Genomic DNA, 15,679 nt, shown 5'->3' on the forward strand with positions numbered 1-15,679 from the left:
TTCTTGCAAAATTCTTATCTAGTGGTGGGAACTTGACTGATATCATGTGATTAATTTTGTTTGATATCAGCTATCTAGAAGAAGAGCATCAAATCTGAGCTGCTTGTTTAGAGTTCTCTATCAGAAGGAGAAAGATAGGCTTCTGTGAGAAGCTGCTCTTCTGCACAGTTCACATGCAGCCAAGATTAAAATCTAGATCAGGTGAGATGAATCCCATCCCTACAACAAAAGCTGAAGGTGCTGAGAGAGCACAGTGATAGTGTTATGAGAACTTTTATGAAGCCAGATTCTCTTGTAGTCCACATAAAACAACTCTGCCAACCTACTCCTGTGACATTTGATATAAAAGCTAATATCTTATTGTTCCCAGTGGGAGATGTCATGTATCTGAGACAGCATCTGGTGCTGATGATGTGAATAAATGAACTATCAACTGGGCAGAGAACCCAGTACTGCTGTCATGAGACCTGCGACAGGATGTGAACTCACATTTTCAGACATGAAAGGTTGTTTCACTCACCCACTTGACCATCCTACATCCTACTGATTGCTAGGAAAGGAAGCACAAGCCTACAGGAATTGTTCTGCAATGATGGGTGGACACAGCTTTAAAAAACTGCCTGAGAACTTTGCCAAAGGGTGGCCAAAATGACTTTCTGATTCCCCTGTTCCATCCCTCATGCCACAGTGAGTGATGCCTCTGGAAATAACTCCCCTGGCCAAGGATAACAGTCACACCTGCCCAGCTGTTCTTGGTGGTCATGCTGTCTTAGGATAGGGTCCAAAGCCCACTGAAATCATTGGAAAAGAACCTGTTGACTAAAGCAGATCTCTGGATCAAACTCTTGGTCCTTATTTTTACTAAATTAATTATGCAAGCTGGCAGAAGATTTCCCTGTATCGTGCATGGCAGTTTTTGGGCCTTTGGGATTACTGTAGCAGCTCTGTAGTTCCATGTTGTCAGAAATTTCATCCCAGTGGTTTTTGGTGAGTGATGTCACTGCTCTCATCTTCCTCCGATGATGGATTTTTGGCAAAAATCTAGGAGATCTTTAAGACTGAAGGGGCTACTCCCATTTCTATTTTTCACATAGAAATGGGCTTCTGGAATTGAGTTGTTAGTAGGTGAGCAGTCAGCACATTTCCAGCAGATGCAGATGATCACTCTGAGTAATGAGTGAGTGCATGAACCACAGAAAAGGAACATATGGGGAAAATCAACCTGTAGTCCACTGTGAGGGGAAGAGTTACTGCATGGTTGGGAAGCTGAAGAGGTGAATTTGTTTCTCATCCTTTACAGAATAAATTAATGCAAAACTCTGATTCAAAGACAATTAAAGTTATCACATTTCTCTGTATTTATCCAAAAAAACCATTTTTTCCACACCTCTAAAGGTAAACATAATTTTTGAATCCCAAAGTCTAATTTTTGTCCCAAAGTAATATTTCATTGTGAAATTATTATGATCTTGTTCTCTTCAAAAGCCAAGCTGAATACAGCCCAATGCAAGGATGTAGCCTTGCAAAAACTGTGTAAAAGCACAGCAGAAAACAGAATGTGGGAGATGATACCCAGCAAGCCAGAGGGTGAAGTTCTTACAGGAGTGCTGGCACAAAGCCCCTAGGGATTGCTGCCTGCAATATGTGTTTCCAGTGGAACTGTTTTTTTCAACAGGACTTTCCTTTTCTTCTTTCTTACTTGTATTCGACTGTATCTTCAAGGAATGTTTTTTTGGTGGTTATTACATGACAATGCAACCCTTTTTTTTCTTTTTGTTGTCTGTTCTTTCACAGCTATAAATGGAATTGTACAATGAAACAGAAATGACTGTGTGATGGAATTTATCTTAATTCAAATTGGCACAGGTTTACTGTCCCCGGGGAAATTGCCAAAAGCTATTAGGTGATCCAGGGGCTTAAGATGCTTTTCAATCAATTATTTCAGATTCATTATGAAGATGGCCATGCAGAGACTTAACTCCCACAGTCTGAAACAGCACTAAGTAAATGGACACTTGCACAAAGTCTGTTAGCTCTCTAGATAGCCATAACATTCAGTTCAAGCAAGGAATGGAAATAAGCTACAGACTCTTAAATCACTGGGGCTACAGCTCTGTTATCAAAAGACAGAGGTCAGGTTCAAGTGCAGACTCCTGGTTAGTCTTTTGTTTAATGTTAAGATGGGCTTTGCTGTAGTTTAGGCATTCTCCAAGTGTCACCTTTCCTGTGGCAGTGCTGTGGCAGTGTTTGGGGTCTAAAGTAGACCAGGAATTGACCCCAACAGACATTCAGATGTGGCCATAGATGTGGATGTATAACATCAGCTGCTCTGTGCTTTCCTGGCCTGTTTTGTTTCTGAATATGCAGATAGTCTCAGATACTTCTGTGAAGCTTTTCCCTCAGTCAGAAATTAGTGTTTAGTTTCTACTCTACATTACATAGTGGAAGAAATCCTAACCACAAGCCCTTAACTGGCACCATAGATTCAATACATGTCAAACTGGGTAACTGGGAATGTGAACTAAAGTCTTCTCTCAAACATTGCTATGAAGGAGAACTGTGGAGCAACCTCACCACGAATCTTAACTTACTCTTGATAGAATACAGAGATATTAGCACATCACATTTCTTTCTTCACAGGCTGTGTTAGAGCTCCACCTGGCAGTAAATACAGGGATTGCGTCATTAAAAACAGTATTAAAGAAGCAATGAATAGTTCATATGTGAAAAGTTGTCACCAACTGGAATAATGTGACCAGTTCATCTTACCCAGAATTTTACTTCCCTAGTAACACATCTAGATGCATCCAGATTCAAAACAGAAGTTTTCTCAGGCTTGGATTTGAGACTGATTGTAAAAGAAGGGACAGAAAAGAGATGCAAACAGTTGTGGAAAGAAAGATAGGTGATGAGAGATTGTGGGTCACCAAAATAAGCCACCTTGCACATATGTACTTGGGCTTACCCTAAAAGGCTCAGAAGGGAAAAATCTGAAGGAGGTGAAGAGGTAGGTTTGTGAGTGGTCTTCAGGCACGATGTGTTGGAACCAACTTTGTGTAAGCAAAAGAAACAGATGGAGTGACCAGTTTGTCAGTAGGGGTCTATTAGAGGTGGGAGTGAACCCCAGCATGGAGAAGTGTCTGAAGGAGCAGAAGAGGATGAGACTCTGCTGTTAAAAGCTAGAGAAAAGGATCCTGCAGCAGCTAAGCCATGGGCCTGAGTGTCAGCTCAGTGAATGAGTAAGGAAGTAAATTTTGAGTAATAATGAGACACAGGGATTTTCTGGTGTCTGGACAATACACCTTTTTTGGAAAAAAATAAATGTGATGTGTAGGAAGTACAGTTCACTGAAAAGGAATTTATTTCAGGCCATATACAGGGAAAAGCTGTGGCCTCTGATTTCAGGCCAAAAGCAGAAACTCAGGCAGCTTTGGAAAAAGGAACAGAAACACTAAAACAGAAAAACCCTTAGATGCTGCACATCAAGTACGTGTGCTCCTCCCACAGCAGCCACGGGAGGGCAGCCCAGGCTTGCTGTTGGCTCTGCTCTGGTACCAGCACAAATTTAACAGTGCTGCTAGCACGGTTAAAGTGAATCCTACAGAGTAGGACAGGTCTCCTTTCGTCTCCTTGTCTCTTTACAATACCAAACGTGGTGTTATGGCTCTGAGTGTGGCAGGGGACAAGGGGGTAAAATTCTCTGCACCGATAGTCCATCATGAGAATTTCTCTGGTTTTAAAACAATTCTTTCAAAAAATGAGGTATTGGTGACCAAGTGCTGCTTTGGGATGAGAAGAACCACTGAAAAATATTATTATTACCAACTTTGCAAATGTTATTGTGGAAAGCTTGATTTCTACTTGTGCTTCTTCTCTAAAATTCCTCTCATCTCCTTGTTCTCTGTCCCTCAGTGTCCCAGCAAAACCTACGACCCGCTCATAAAGTCCACCAGGGACTTCCCTGACGAGGTGATCAGCTTCATCCGGCGGCACCCGCTGATGCACAAGGCCGTGTACCCGGTGACGGGCGCGCCTGTGTTCACGCGCATCAACGTGGACTATCGCCTCACGCAGATCGTGGTGGACCACGTCATGGCAGAGGATGGCCAGTACGATGTCATTTTCCTAGGGACAGGTATGAGAGAGAGCTTCCAGTGTCATTCTGCACAAACCTCGTCCTTTTAGAGTGCCTTTAGTCCAGTAGGTGCTGAATAAAGCTGAATAAACTCTAGATTAACATTTTTTTCCTATGCATACAACTTCAGGAACCATGTAGGTGCTCCTGGTTCTGATGCAGCTCTCCTTGCAAATTCTTAAATTAATTTGTCAGTTCAGGATATTACTGCTGTTGGGATTTAAATGCATCCTGCTGCCTAGGTGATAAACCATTTAGGGGTCAAAGTACCTGAACTTTCTTACCCTCCAAGTGCTACCTGTCTTTACATTACATGGTAGTCTCACATCCTGCTGAAAGCACATCAATAAAACTATTAAAAGAAAAAGAAATTACCTTGATAGCTTCAAGGAGTATTTCCTATTATTGGTAGTGACGTGGTGCTTCAGCATTTTATCTCATGTGATGCTGAACAGTTAAAGATATCAAATTGAGCCTAAGGCAGCAGTTCCACTCAACTAATTTCAAAGATACAAATTAGCAACATGATAGCTCCAAATGTGACAACCAGGATTGAACACAGAGAGTGGTTAAGCTGTTCTGTCAGTGAAAAAACTGCTTGCTGTTTTTCTATGGATATTTATCTATTTACATTTTTATAATAGATAAATGCCTTACGGAAAAGGCCTAGTTTTCCCATAGTAATTAAATTTAGACTCACTGGATGAATCACCCTATAGCAAGGTATGCTAAGGGATATGAATATACCTATTCATAACATTTCTGAAGTAATAATCTACCACATTACTCCACTGGGATTTTTTGTTCTTATTTCATAATCCAACATTGTCTCACTCTCATTCTGTATAGGTATTACAAAGCACTTTCCACTGGTAGATCTGAGTGCTTTAGTGAGGAGGTCATTGCCATTATCCCCCACTCAGAGAAGGTGAAACTGAGGTACACAGAGGTGGCAAGGTTTATCCAAGTGCATTGGATGAACTACTGCCATGAACTGCAGGGAAATTAGGATTTCAGTTTGAATCCCACCCCAGTGCTATTGGATTGCCCAGCATTTTATCTGGCTTGTGAGCAAATTTTGTCATATAGCACAATTTGATATGTGTGGGTATTCTGAAGTAATTTGAGGAAAGCAGTGAATTGTCAGAGAGAATCTTCTCTTGTAATGTGGGTTGTCTCAGCCTTGAAGAGTTTTCTACTTGTGTTACCCCACACAGGAGTCTGGAGATAGCCTCTCTTTCAAAACTTTTATGTCTTTCTGCAAAATTGGTTTCACAACCCTTGTCTTCCAAAACCAGAGAATGTCACAGACCCACTGTGGTCCCAAGTTAGTACAGTGGTGTCAGAGAAAAAAGCACAGTTTCATTCAAAAAGACCATTAAAGTGCTGTTTGCTCCCCCACTGGCTGAAAAGGCTGGGGATGAGCTTTAGGCATGATGAAGATGGAAAATCCTTGTTGCTTTCTGAGAGCAGTATTAATATAGTCAACAAAGTAAAAGGAACTCCTTCCCAAATGGTGTGATGCCTAGGATTTGGGAATGCTCACTGCAACTTACTTTTTTTGTGATAAGAGTGAGAAAAAGTAATTTGAAATTTAGCTGTCTGAGAAGATGAGTTCACTTGTAAAAATGTACAAAATATTCTTTTAGTGGCTGTAAAGGCTGCTTTCACATGTTTGGTGTCCTCCATTTTAAAGTTTTTTTTAGAAATAAAATTATGTTGAGAGACCAGCAATTGAATACTCCGAGGTTAACTGTTCCTACCTGGCACTAAGAGAAGCACTTCAAGTGTAAGTAGTCTGGTTTAGAGGTGTCAAGGCCAGCAAGTACCATGCAGTCACTAGATGGCACTCCACAATATGCAGGCATTTATTTTTCTGCAATGCCTTCTTTAAAAGTGAGGGTTTTTTTCTGTAAGCACGTGGTTTTGTTCTGGTGTAGCCTCTAAACTCATGGTAAGGAAAGAAATTATCTCAATGATAAAATTTCAATTATATAGAGAGAGTGAATAGGGATATAACAAATAACCCTGGAGATGTTGAGCAGCAGAAGATCAGTAGCTTATTATATGTTTGAATGTACACATCCAACTTGTACATGTGCACTTTGGCAATTATGTCAAACAAACTCTGGAAAGAACCTCTAATTCATAAGGCAAACTGTAATAATTTTACTTTGATTGGTAATATGAACTTCAGTAGTTTGGGAAAAGAAGAATGAAAATCTCATTCTTTCCCTTATAATGTATTATTTTTCATTATTTCACTGCTATGTGTAGAGCTTAGGGCTAAGCTGCACTGCATCATTCCCACATCCCAGCACCCAACCCACATCCCCTGAGCAATTTCTGAGCTCTTTTTAAGGTCATTCAAGGTTCACTAATGTCAATGCTCTGACGTGAAATGAGCAGCTATTTTTTTCACCAAGCAAGAATCCAGGTTAAAATTGAGAATAGATTTAACTTAAAAAAATTCTCTAGATGACTCCAAAGAAGTAATGAATGAATTAAAATTTTGATGCTGAATGAAGCTGGGTTCTTAAAAAATCCTTAAATGAAAAAATAAATTTTAAAAGTGCATTGCTTAACTCATTGCATTAAAATGAAGTTTACTTCTGATTGAGGAACTATACTGGAAACAAATGAATTCTATAAAAAAGAGGAAATCATTTTCTGCCAATTTAATCCCCTGAGCCTGTTCTCTTTGGGGTCAGGTGGGCCCCAGTTCTGGCTCAGGGAAATGTGCAGAAGCTTGTAGCTGGCAGCATGGACATGCTGGTCTGTGTTTGTGTGTTTGTGCAGCAGGAGAGCTGGACCATCCCTGCAGGAGCAGCCTGTGACTGTGTGGGCTCAGCCATGCAGTGAAACCATAAATGCCCTGTATGGAGAGAGCTCTGCAGGCAGCAGGGGATGCAGTGGGGATAGATGTGGTTGAAAGCAGCATCCCTCATGGATTAGCTTTATCTACAGGGCAGGAAATGGAGTGGCCCACACCTATTGAAACATTCCTGAGGGTTTTACATGAGGTTTCACATTTGTTTCAGATGTAGGCACAGTCCTGAAGGTTGTGAGTATCACAAAGGAGAAGTGGACCAAGGAGGAGGTGGTCCTGGAAGAGCTGCAGATATTCAAGGTAAGCATTAATAGCCGCAACATCAATTAAATATTATTCAGGGGACTTGGTGGCCCAAACTGGCTTTGTCTGTCTGCTTGTTTGTTTACTGGAACTCGTTCAAGTTTCCAGAGGGACACTACGTAAATTTTTAAATGCCTTGGTATTCTTTGGGCAAGTCAATTGAAAAATGTCCAAAACCAAACAGACCGTGATTTTTCAAACCCATAGAAAGTGTCATTTAGCCTGCTTTGTTCTAGTTTGAAATCTTATTATGAGTCCACATTTTTTATTATTTATACATATTAAAATAGTAGTATTCTATTTTTAATGTAAAATTTTCTATGACCCAATTGGCATTGACAGTATTCTAGGTACAATCATAATTTTTAAAAGACAAGCACACAAAATTCCATGGTGCAGAGAAATCGTTTCAAATAGCAACATTGGGAATTGAAAGCATAAGGAAAATAAAAAATAAGTTAGTTTTGGTTATCAGTGTGCCTTTATTTATTGGTGAAGACTGACTCAGTATTTTTTACTGTTTTGGTTTGGTTATTCTGTAACTGGAACCCTGCTAACACCAATGACTTCTTCATAAATACAGCTTGTGAAAAGCCCAAGATTCTTTTTGTTGCACAGGCACAATTTCTGACCAGCTTTAGTGCTGGCAAAGGAGCTGACATCAACATACTTTTAGATCAGAAAACTGGAAACTTTTGTCTTCCCTACTGATTTTCCATTTATTAGTTTCTTCTTAGTTCTTTGCATTCTCACTTTGCTTTCTTCTCATGCTGCACAGCTCTTCTTCAGTTTTCACTTTGCTTTTCCATCAAAGTTTGTCTGCATCCACAGCATTTTGATTAATTTCCACGCATCCTCTCTGCTATGAGCTGTCCAGCCCAAATAGTTGTCCATACTGAATAAATGAATTTGAAACTTTTCCAAGTGTAAGCACAGGATCATTAACAATTATTTCAAAGAGTTCATTTCTTCACATGCCTTTTGATATGTCATGTGTATGATGAAACTTTGATGTAGAGGATCTCTATGTCTTCTTCCCACTGTCTTGGACACCAATTATAAATATCACTCAGAAAATACCAAGGTTACTCAGTGGCCTGCCAAATAATGAGCAATTCCAGTATGTGCACCAATTTGCTGCATTCTTAAAACATAATGTCAAGGGAAAATGTGCCATATCATATTTAAAACAAAAAAGAGGTCATTTTTTTCTACTCAGTAGACATTCCTTCACTTTTTTATTGGTAATGTTTATAACTGCTACCTCCATGTTTTTGAATCCAGAAAATTGAAGGGGGTAATGGCTGAAAAAATTTGCTTTATTTCCTCAAACTGCATTAATATGAAACAATAGGCTTAGATTAATCTTCTGTTGGGTGATGGCTAATACCCTGAGCTTTGTGCTGTTCTTACATCAGTTACAGGCAAAAATCTCACTGTCTCTCATAGCCATGAAATATATCCTGGTGCAGAGGTCTGCTTATGTATCCCTTAAATGGCAACTAAGCCTTTCAAAAAGTGCTTATTATGAACTAAAGTTGATGCAAAGGCTCATTGCCCAGGATGGGGTAGATAGCAAACTCTGAGAAGCTAATTGCCTCCTTCCAGCTGAGGAAATTGATGGGAGTTCTTTTTGGCAGCATGAATTTCTTGATTTTCTGTTGTTTGGGTTTTTTTTCATATTTGTTTAAACCATGCAAATGAACCTGTAATTTTATTTGCTTATAGTTGTTAAGTTATTGTTAAGTTTTGCTCTCTTTTTCACTAAGAGCAGGGAATTTGTAAACTAATGCACTTTACTGTTTGATTTTTCAGCATCCTTCAGTTATCTCGACCATGGAGATTTCTCAGAAACAGGTAATCATAATCTTGTTTAACTACGGGAGGATATGGGGTGCACTGAACACCTATTTTCAGGTGACACCTGTTGCTTAGTGGCCCAGCTTTCCATGGATGGCTCTTAAAATGTAACTGGAAGGAAGGAGATATGTTTGAAATGGTTTCCCTGCCTAATTCCTACTTGCTTACAAGCAGTAATTTGTGTACCCAGGCTGGTAATTATTCAGGGAAACAAATCTTTAGTCATATGGTAGTGGGATTTGTAAGCGAAGCCAATGCACATTCTTTTTCCAGCCTCCAGAAATACTTGTCTCTTTACAATCTAGCAATAAATTATTATTACTATTTTTGTTTTTATTTTTATTAGTAGTGAGGAGAGATCAGGGCCTCACTGTGCTAAAATTTGTATGCACACAACCAGTCCCCCTCCTCTAAAGTTGCAGCCTGAATCTGGGTGGTCCAACCCTGGCAGCACAGGGGCTGGTCCCAGCACGGTGTCTTCTGATGGGAAAGGATTTTATGGCAGCTTCAAGCTCTGAGATGGCTCCTTGCATGTTCAGGAGGCAGTGTAACACCAGAGCCACCCCTCCCTGACCCACAGAAGTGGCCAGAGCAGCTCTGGCACAACACGGCTCACTCACACGGGAGGAGGCATTTTGGCTTTCAGGCACGCACAGCACAGCTGGGTCCCGTCTCCCATGAAAAAAGGTGGCAGGCCAGATGGAAGTGCTGCTTGAACCAGCTCCAGCTTGGACCACCCTTGGCTCCACAGCGACCCACTCACCCTCTGGGGAGAGGGCAGTAACATTATCCCTGTCCCACCTCAGGATCATAACATGAAATTCATTCACACAAGGTCACCTCTAGTTCCCAGATTGTTAACATCATGACTATCCAGCCCTTGTTATAAATGTGTTATTAAGCCATTCTTTCCGTGGTTTGGTTCTGATCTTTTACTGCAGCACACATCTAAAGGTGTGAGGGTGTTGAGTGCTGGTGTCTTTCCAGGACTGCAGTCCCCTTTCCTCTATGCTGGGATGGATGGGCACTGGCCAATTCACACTGAGCCCTGAGAAACATTTCACACTAAAGAAGGAATTTTTCCCCTTGTTTTACAAAATCTGGGATAAGGTTAAAAGTCTGCAAGTGTGGCAGTGAAAAGGGAACTTTTTACAGTGGCTACTTGGAGAACACTTCTAATTAATTTGCTTTGCCTGATTTGCAGCAACAATTGTACATTGGTTCCAGAGATGGATTGGTTCAGCTCTCTCTGCACAGATGTCACACGTATGGGAAGGCTTGTGCAGACTGCTGCCTTGCCAGAGACCCATACTGTGCCTGGGATGGAAACTCTTGTTCCAGATATGCCCCCACTTCTAAAAGGTAAGAAAAAACCACGATGTGCTGAAAAAGATCTTGCTGCTTGCAAGAATTTTAGATGTTCCAATTCATAACTTGTTGCCTTTTTACTTAGCATATCATTTGCCTTAAAATGTGATCATACTCTGGCCATGTTTCACATTTCTGCTCGAAGAGCTGTGAAGACAACATAGCTTTGTTTAAGTGTGTGTGACAGTAACTTGGCTATGGCAGCTAAGATCATAAATCCATCACTTTCCTTTTTTATGCTGAATGCTTTAAGTCACAAGATGCTCAGATGGAGGTCCAGGTTGTGGCTAACTCTGCCCAAGAGGCAAGAGCCTCTCTTAAGCTTCTGACTTTTTCAGAGTAGTTAGAAAGCAGAGTTTAACATAGCATCCCAGAGTGGTCAATAATAAAATATATTTAATTCCCTGACCTAACCCAACAATTGTATTTGTGGTCTAGCCATGAGAGGGAGACAGAGATTTAAGTACCATGATTTAACCACATTGGCAGCAGTCTTTCCACAGTGAAAGAAGCTTCATCTGAGTTTTCTGTACCCATCAGCTAGGACAACACGTTGGATCTGGATGGAGAGAGAGCACACTGCAGAGTCTAGCAGTGCAGTGCCTAAGCTGCTAGATGTGTCTCCTGAAGTTTTTGGCTGAGTTAGCTGGAACCAGAGTTCTTCACAGCCTCTTAATTCTGCTTTGGACAAAGTCCTCCTGACAGTAATTCTTGCAGTGGGGTTGCAGTTAGAGCTCAGGCTCTGGAATGACATTTTCTACCTTAGGGGTCACAGGGCTGGGTCCTGAGGCATTGAAGTTAATGACTCATAAGTTATCATGTCATGGTGTCAAGAAACTTTATGTGTTCTCCCTCATAGCCAAAGCAAACTAAATTCAGAGAAGCATAAAAGCAAGGAGAAAAGCAAGCGTTCAGGCTCACTGCAAAGTTAGTGACACATGAGGCTTGCTGAAGTCTGGGGTGGGCTGAGACATGGAGATGGATGGTCCATGCTTTTTAACAGATGTGCAGCTTGGAGGGAAGGCCAAAAGTCTGTGTCTCCAAAACAAAGGATGGGTGACTGGCCCTGGGAATCCTGCAGCAGATCAGTTATTTGAATGTTTTCCTTCTGTGCTGAAGGCTGTGCTTCCAGCATGTCTGCAGCTTTTGCTCAGTGAACACATCAGCCTTAGCAACCTGCTCTCCTTCCGAGGCCATGCTCTGCATATTGGAGGTCCCACTGCTGCTGCTTGTGAGGAGAGAACCAGTTCTTTCCTGGGTTTCCAATTCTTTGACTGAAAAATTGAAAAAGTTTCCATTTTTTTCCATAGCTCTTGTGAAATAAATGCAATCATACACAGAGGAAGATTTTACTCTTTTTTAGTGCTATTACACTGAAATGACAATAAATCATGGTGAGTTCATTTAACACTCCCAGAGATTGGTAGGCAAGTTAGTAGATCATCTCAGACCTTATGTTTTTTCTGTCCATTAAGATGAAAGATAACAAGATTTGTCAATTGTTTTTTAACAAACTAAAATACATGCTCTTCTCTCTGCATTTTAATAATTGGTTTATTAGTCAGCATTACCTTGGGCTAATACTGAGCTTAATTTTGAATAACACCTGTTGAACTTCAGACCTTTTTCATGATCTACAACATGAAATGTTTTTAGATATTTGCAACACAGTCCACCCCACCATTAGACCTGTGCTCCTAAAGAAAGTTTAGACACTCTTTCTGTCACTGCTTTACACACTCTTTATTTTAGGCAGATATTTTTCTCTTGCTCTTTCTCTTTTCCCTCCCAGTGGTTTTCCCAAATCACAGGCTCTTCTCTTCATGTCAGTTATACAAATCTCTCTAGGCCTGCTGCTTTGAGGGTGAGACTGGTTTTAGTTAAGACTGTAATTGTCAACAGTAGGATGGGAGCAATGCAAGTCCACATCTGCTGAGCTCCTCTGTATTTTGTTGTTGCATTCCAGCAATTATGTCTGAAGTGTTACAAGTTTGCATGCTCTTCCCATAGGCGAGCCAGAAGGCAGGATGTCAAGTATGGAGACCCAGTTGCACAGTGCTGGGATGTGGAAGACAGTGAGTATTTTTCACCTTTCTTGCTCTTTTGTTGCTTAGGCAGCAGATTTTGCTGTGACGGTCTCTGTTTCCAAAAACTTGCTAAGCTCTATAGAACAGCTGTCTTTGCCACACTTCATATACATTAGCCCTCACACAGTTAAATTTTCAGAGCTGGAGCTGGTAAGGGACAGCCAGCATGGGATGTCGCCCTTGCATCTCTTATGGGCAACCCTTCACACCAGGCAGGGAGAAATACCCCTGACACCAAAGCATCACACATGTCCCTGAAGGTAGCTAATGGGGTGTGCATGATGTTCCATCCAGAAACAGGGCAGCAAATCCCACAAGGAAGCTTGCAGAGTTGGGTGGGGAACATGCCTTCTCCCCTCTGCCACTTGACACTGGCCCAAAGGCTGAGCTGCAGCTGCCAAACCAGCCCCTTCCCCTTCCCACAGCTACTTAAATACTCCTGTTATTAACAAGAACCCCCTTCCCCCTGCCTGCTTCCCCCTCCCTTTCCCACACCCTCTTTTCACATGCCAAAGGGTCTGGCTGCTCCTCTGGCATCTGCAGCCCTTCTCTCTCAGCAAGCACTGTCAGTGTGAAACCCTGCGGTTACACAGCAATCCCTGTGGCAGCACAAAATAAATGAATAGCATTCAAACCCAAGCTTGGCTTTGTCTGGGGTTCTTCTAGCTGCTTATTAAAGTGAACAATCCAGACAAAACAGTATTGATTGTATCACCACGTTGAACACTGGCTTTGGGACAAGCCACCCCTTCCCATTGATCTCTGGTTATTCTGTGCTGCTGCGGTGCTGGGTCCCTGCTGCAGACCTCAGTGGGAGGCAGTGCAGAAATCAGAGCTGCTTGCCATGGGATCAAAGCCTCAAGTCTGTTGCACAGTCTACAGGGCTCTGACTGTACATGTGTGCTTGCAGACATAGTTAAAAAGTCTGAGTAGGATCTCATTTCCATCAAAGTCAAAGACAAAACTCCTGTTCATCCCAAGGGCCAGAATTTCCCTGCTTGCTGCTTGCCACGACTCTCCAAACCCTGATATCTGAGACTGTGCAAAGCTCAAGGTTATAGAAACCCTAGCAGAAAGGCTGACAGTGTCACATTTTCCTGGAAGGATAAAGAGATACTGGAAGAGTTAGCTTTATTAGACAAATCTACAGTCTTGTAGCACAGAAATTGGTATTAATTCTTTGCCCTGACATGGTGCCACCAAATAGCAATTTTATCCACCTGGGAGTGACTTCTATGTGCCACAAACCCATGAAGCTGACCTTTGTCCCTCCAGGCTCTTGGCATATTTAGGCCATTTGTGATAATCAGTAATATTATGGTCCCCAGACTTACTTAAATCTACTGCTCCACTGTGTGAGATTCTGTCCCAGAGACTTTGTTGGCTGAATGAAGTTGTTTGGCTCTACCTAAATCTTAGTGGCACAGGGAAATGATGCAGGGAGCTTAGTGGCACAGGGAAATGATGCAGAGATTTCTATAGATCTCATACAGGTAGTTATATTGAAAGCATGATCCAAAATTGTTTTAATTCTGATGTGGAGCTAACTTTCGATTCAAGAGACGCCACTATTTTCACCTTCCTTTCTATTATTCACAGGGCATAAGAAACAGCTTTAGTCTCTTGCTAAGGTAGATAAGACACAGATAAGACAGACTAGAAGAAAAAATGAAGATGCAGTGATTAGAAATTATTTGCTCAGATTTACAGAAGACCAAGAAAGGACTTCAGATCTCCTCATGGCTCCTTCAGTGTCTGTTCTGAAGCTACAGAGCATTTCAAAATACACTGAAGGGAAGCAAACTTCGGTTTACTTTAGCTCTGTGACTTCTTTGGGTGACCAAATCAGACCATACAATCTAACTTAACAGGTTTAGCTCAGGTTTAGTGGATGCATTACTTAAAGGAAAAATACAGGTCAGCTTTTAAATTCCTCATAGGCGAAAGCCCCAAGTTTAAAATGGAGCAAGCTCATGATACAGATTTTATTGACCTCCTTAAAAACCAGTTGCACTGAAGGAAGGTTAGCAGCCGCCTCTAAATCCTCATAGTTATAGTTTAAGCTAAAAGTTAAGTTTCCTTTTGCGTTTTTATAATTTACTCACTCTTATAGCATCTGTTCTGAATCAGGCTGTTTTCCCATTGCTTTAAAAAGCAGGTCAGGGTTAATCTCCTGTACCATGTTTGCTTTCCAGGCATTAGTCATGAAACTGCTGATGAAAAGGTGATTTTTGGCATTGAATTTAATTCCACTTTTCTGGAATGTACTCCTAAGTCCCAGCAAGCCTCTATTAGGTGGTATGTTCAACGCTCTGGAGAAGAACATCGAGAAGAGGTAAGTTATAATCATCAAGGCAGGTTTCCTCCATAGAGAATTCAGCTGAGCACTGAGAGGCAGGAGTTACTGGGGCCAGTCAATGTTTTACTTTTTCCTGCCTCACCTTAGGTATCACATAGCATTCTGCTATCACCATTTGGGGCATGCAGAGGGGAAGAGAGAAGCCATTTGCACTGTATCATAAGCAGATTTTGATATTTATTTTAACTTAACCTGCCCATCCTATTAAAAAATTAAAAGAGAGATAATATAGATAAATATAGAGAGATAATAATCTCTATAAATATTTAGAGATAATATAGATAAATGATTAAAAAGTCAAAGCTGGGTTTTGTCCAATAATTAGCTCATCTGCCTCTGTCGGTAAAAGTATGTTCAAAAACTTATGTTTCATTAAAGTCTCAGCTCTATTTAGTGTCTGATTGCTTTCCTTTTCCATGTTGAGCAGTGTAGCTAAGAATTGCATGTATGGTTTGCTGCTTCTCTCTATCTCTCCCCAGAGGAGGAGTAGTCTGTGGTTAAAAGGCTTTTTATTTGCTTTTTTTCTTGTTAGTGGAGTCTCAGATTTTTACTTAAATGGCATTTAGAGAATTCAGGTTAAGGATTGCTCCTTGCATCTGTTGTAGAAAGCAGTGAGATTTGTGATGGCCCTTAATTCCTTTGGGATGGAGCTTTGGGGTCCTCACTGATGGAGAAGCTCTGGAGAAGCCTCCAGGTTGCTGCAAACTCCCTGCACAATTTCCTGATGATTCCTCCCT

The 15,679-nt window shown here is 41.2% G+C and overlaps 1 protein-coding gene across 2 annotated transcripts in view; it reads left to right on the forward strand.

Moving 5' to 3' along the window:
* The window catches only part of SEMA3D (semaphorin 3D), a 145,245-nt gene that overhangs the window by 117,456 nt on the left and 12,110 nt on the right, over positions 1-15,679 (forward strand). For both annotated transcript variants that reach the window (XM_074538772.1, XM_074538771.1), the window contains exons 12-17: positions 3,913-4,135; positions 7,177-7,265; positions 9,084-9,125; positions 10,333-10,490; positions 12,507-12,571; positions 14,779-14,918. In XM_074538772.1, coding sequence (XP_074394873.1) covers positions 3,913-4,135; positions 7,177-7,265; positions 9,084-9,125; positions 10,333-10,490; positions 12,507-12,571; positions 14,779-14,918 — 717 coding nt within the window. The remainder of the gene's footprint in view (positions 1-3,912; positions 4,136-7,176; positions 7,266-9,083; positions 9,126-10,332; positions 10,491-12,506; positions 12,572-14,778; positions 14,919-15,679) is intronic.

This window comes from Zonotrichia albicollis, chromosome 4 (assembly GCF_047830755.1).
Source record: "Zonotrichia albicollis isolate bZonAlb1 chromosome 4, bZonAlb1.hap1, whole genome shotgun sequence".
Lineage (NCBI taxonomy): Eukaryota > Metazoa > Chordata > Aves > Passeriformes > Passerellidae > Zonotrichia > Zonotrichia albicollis.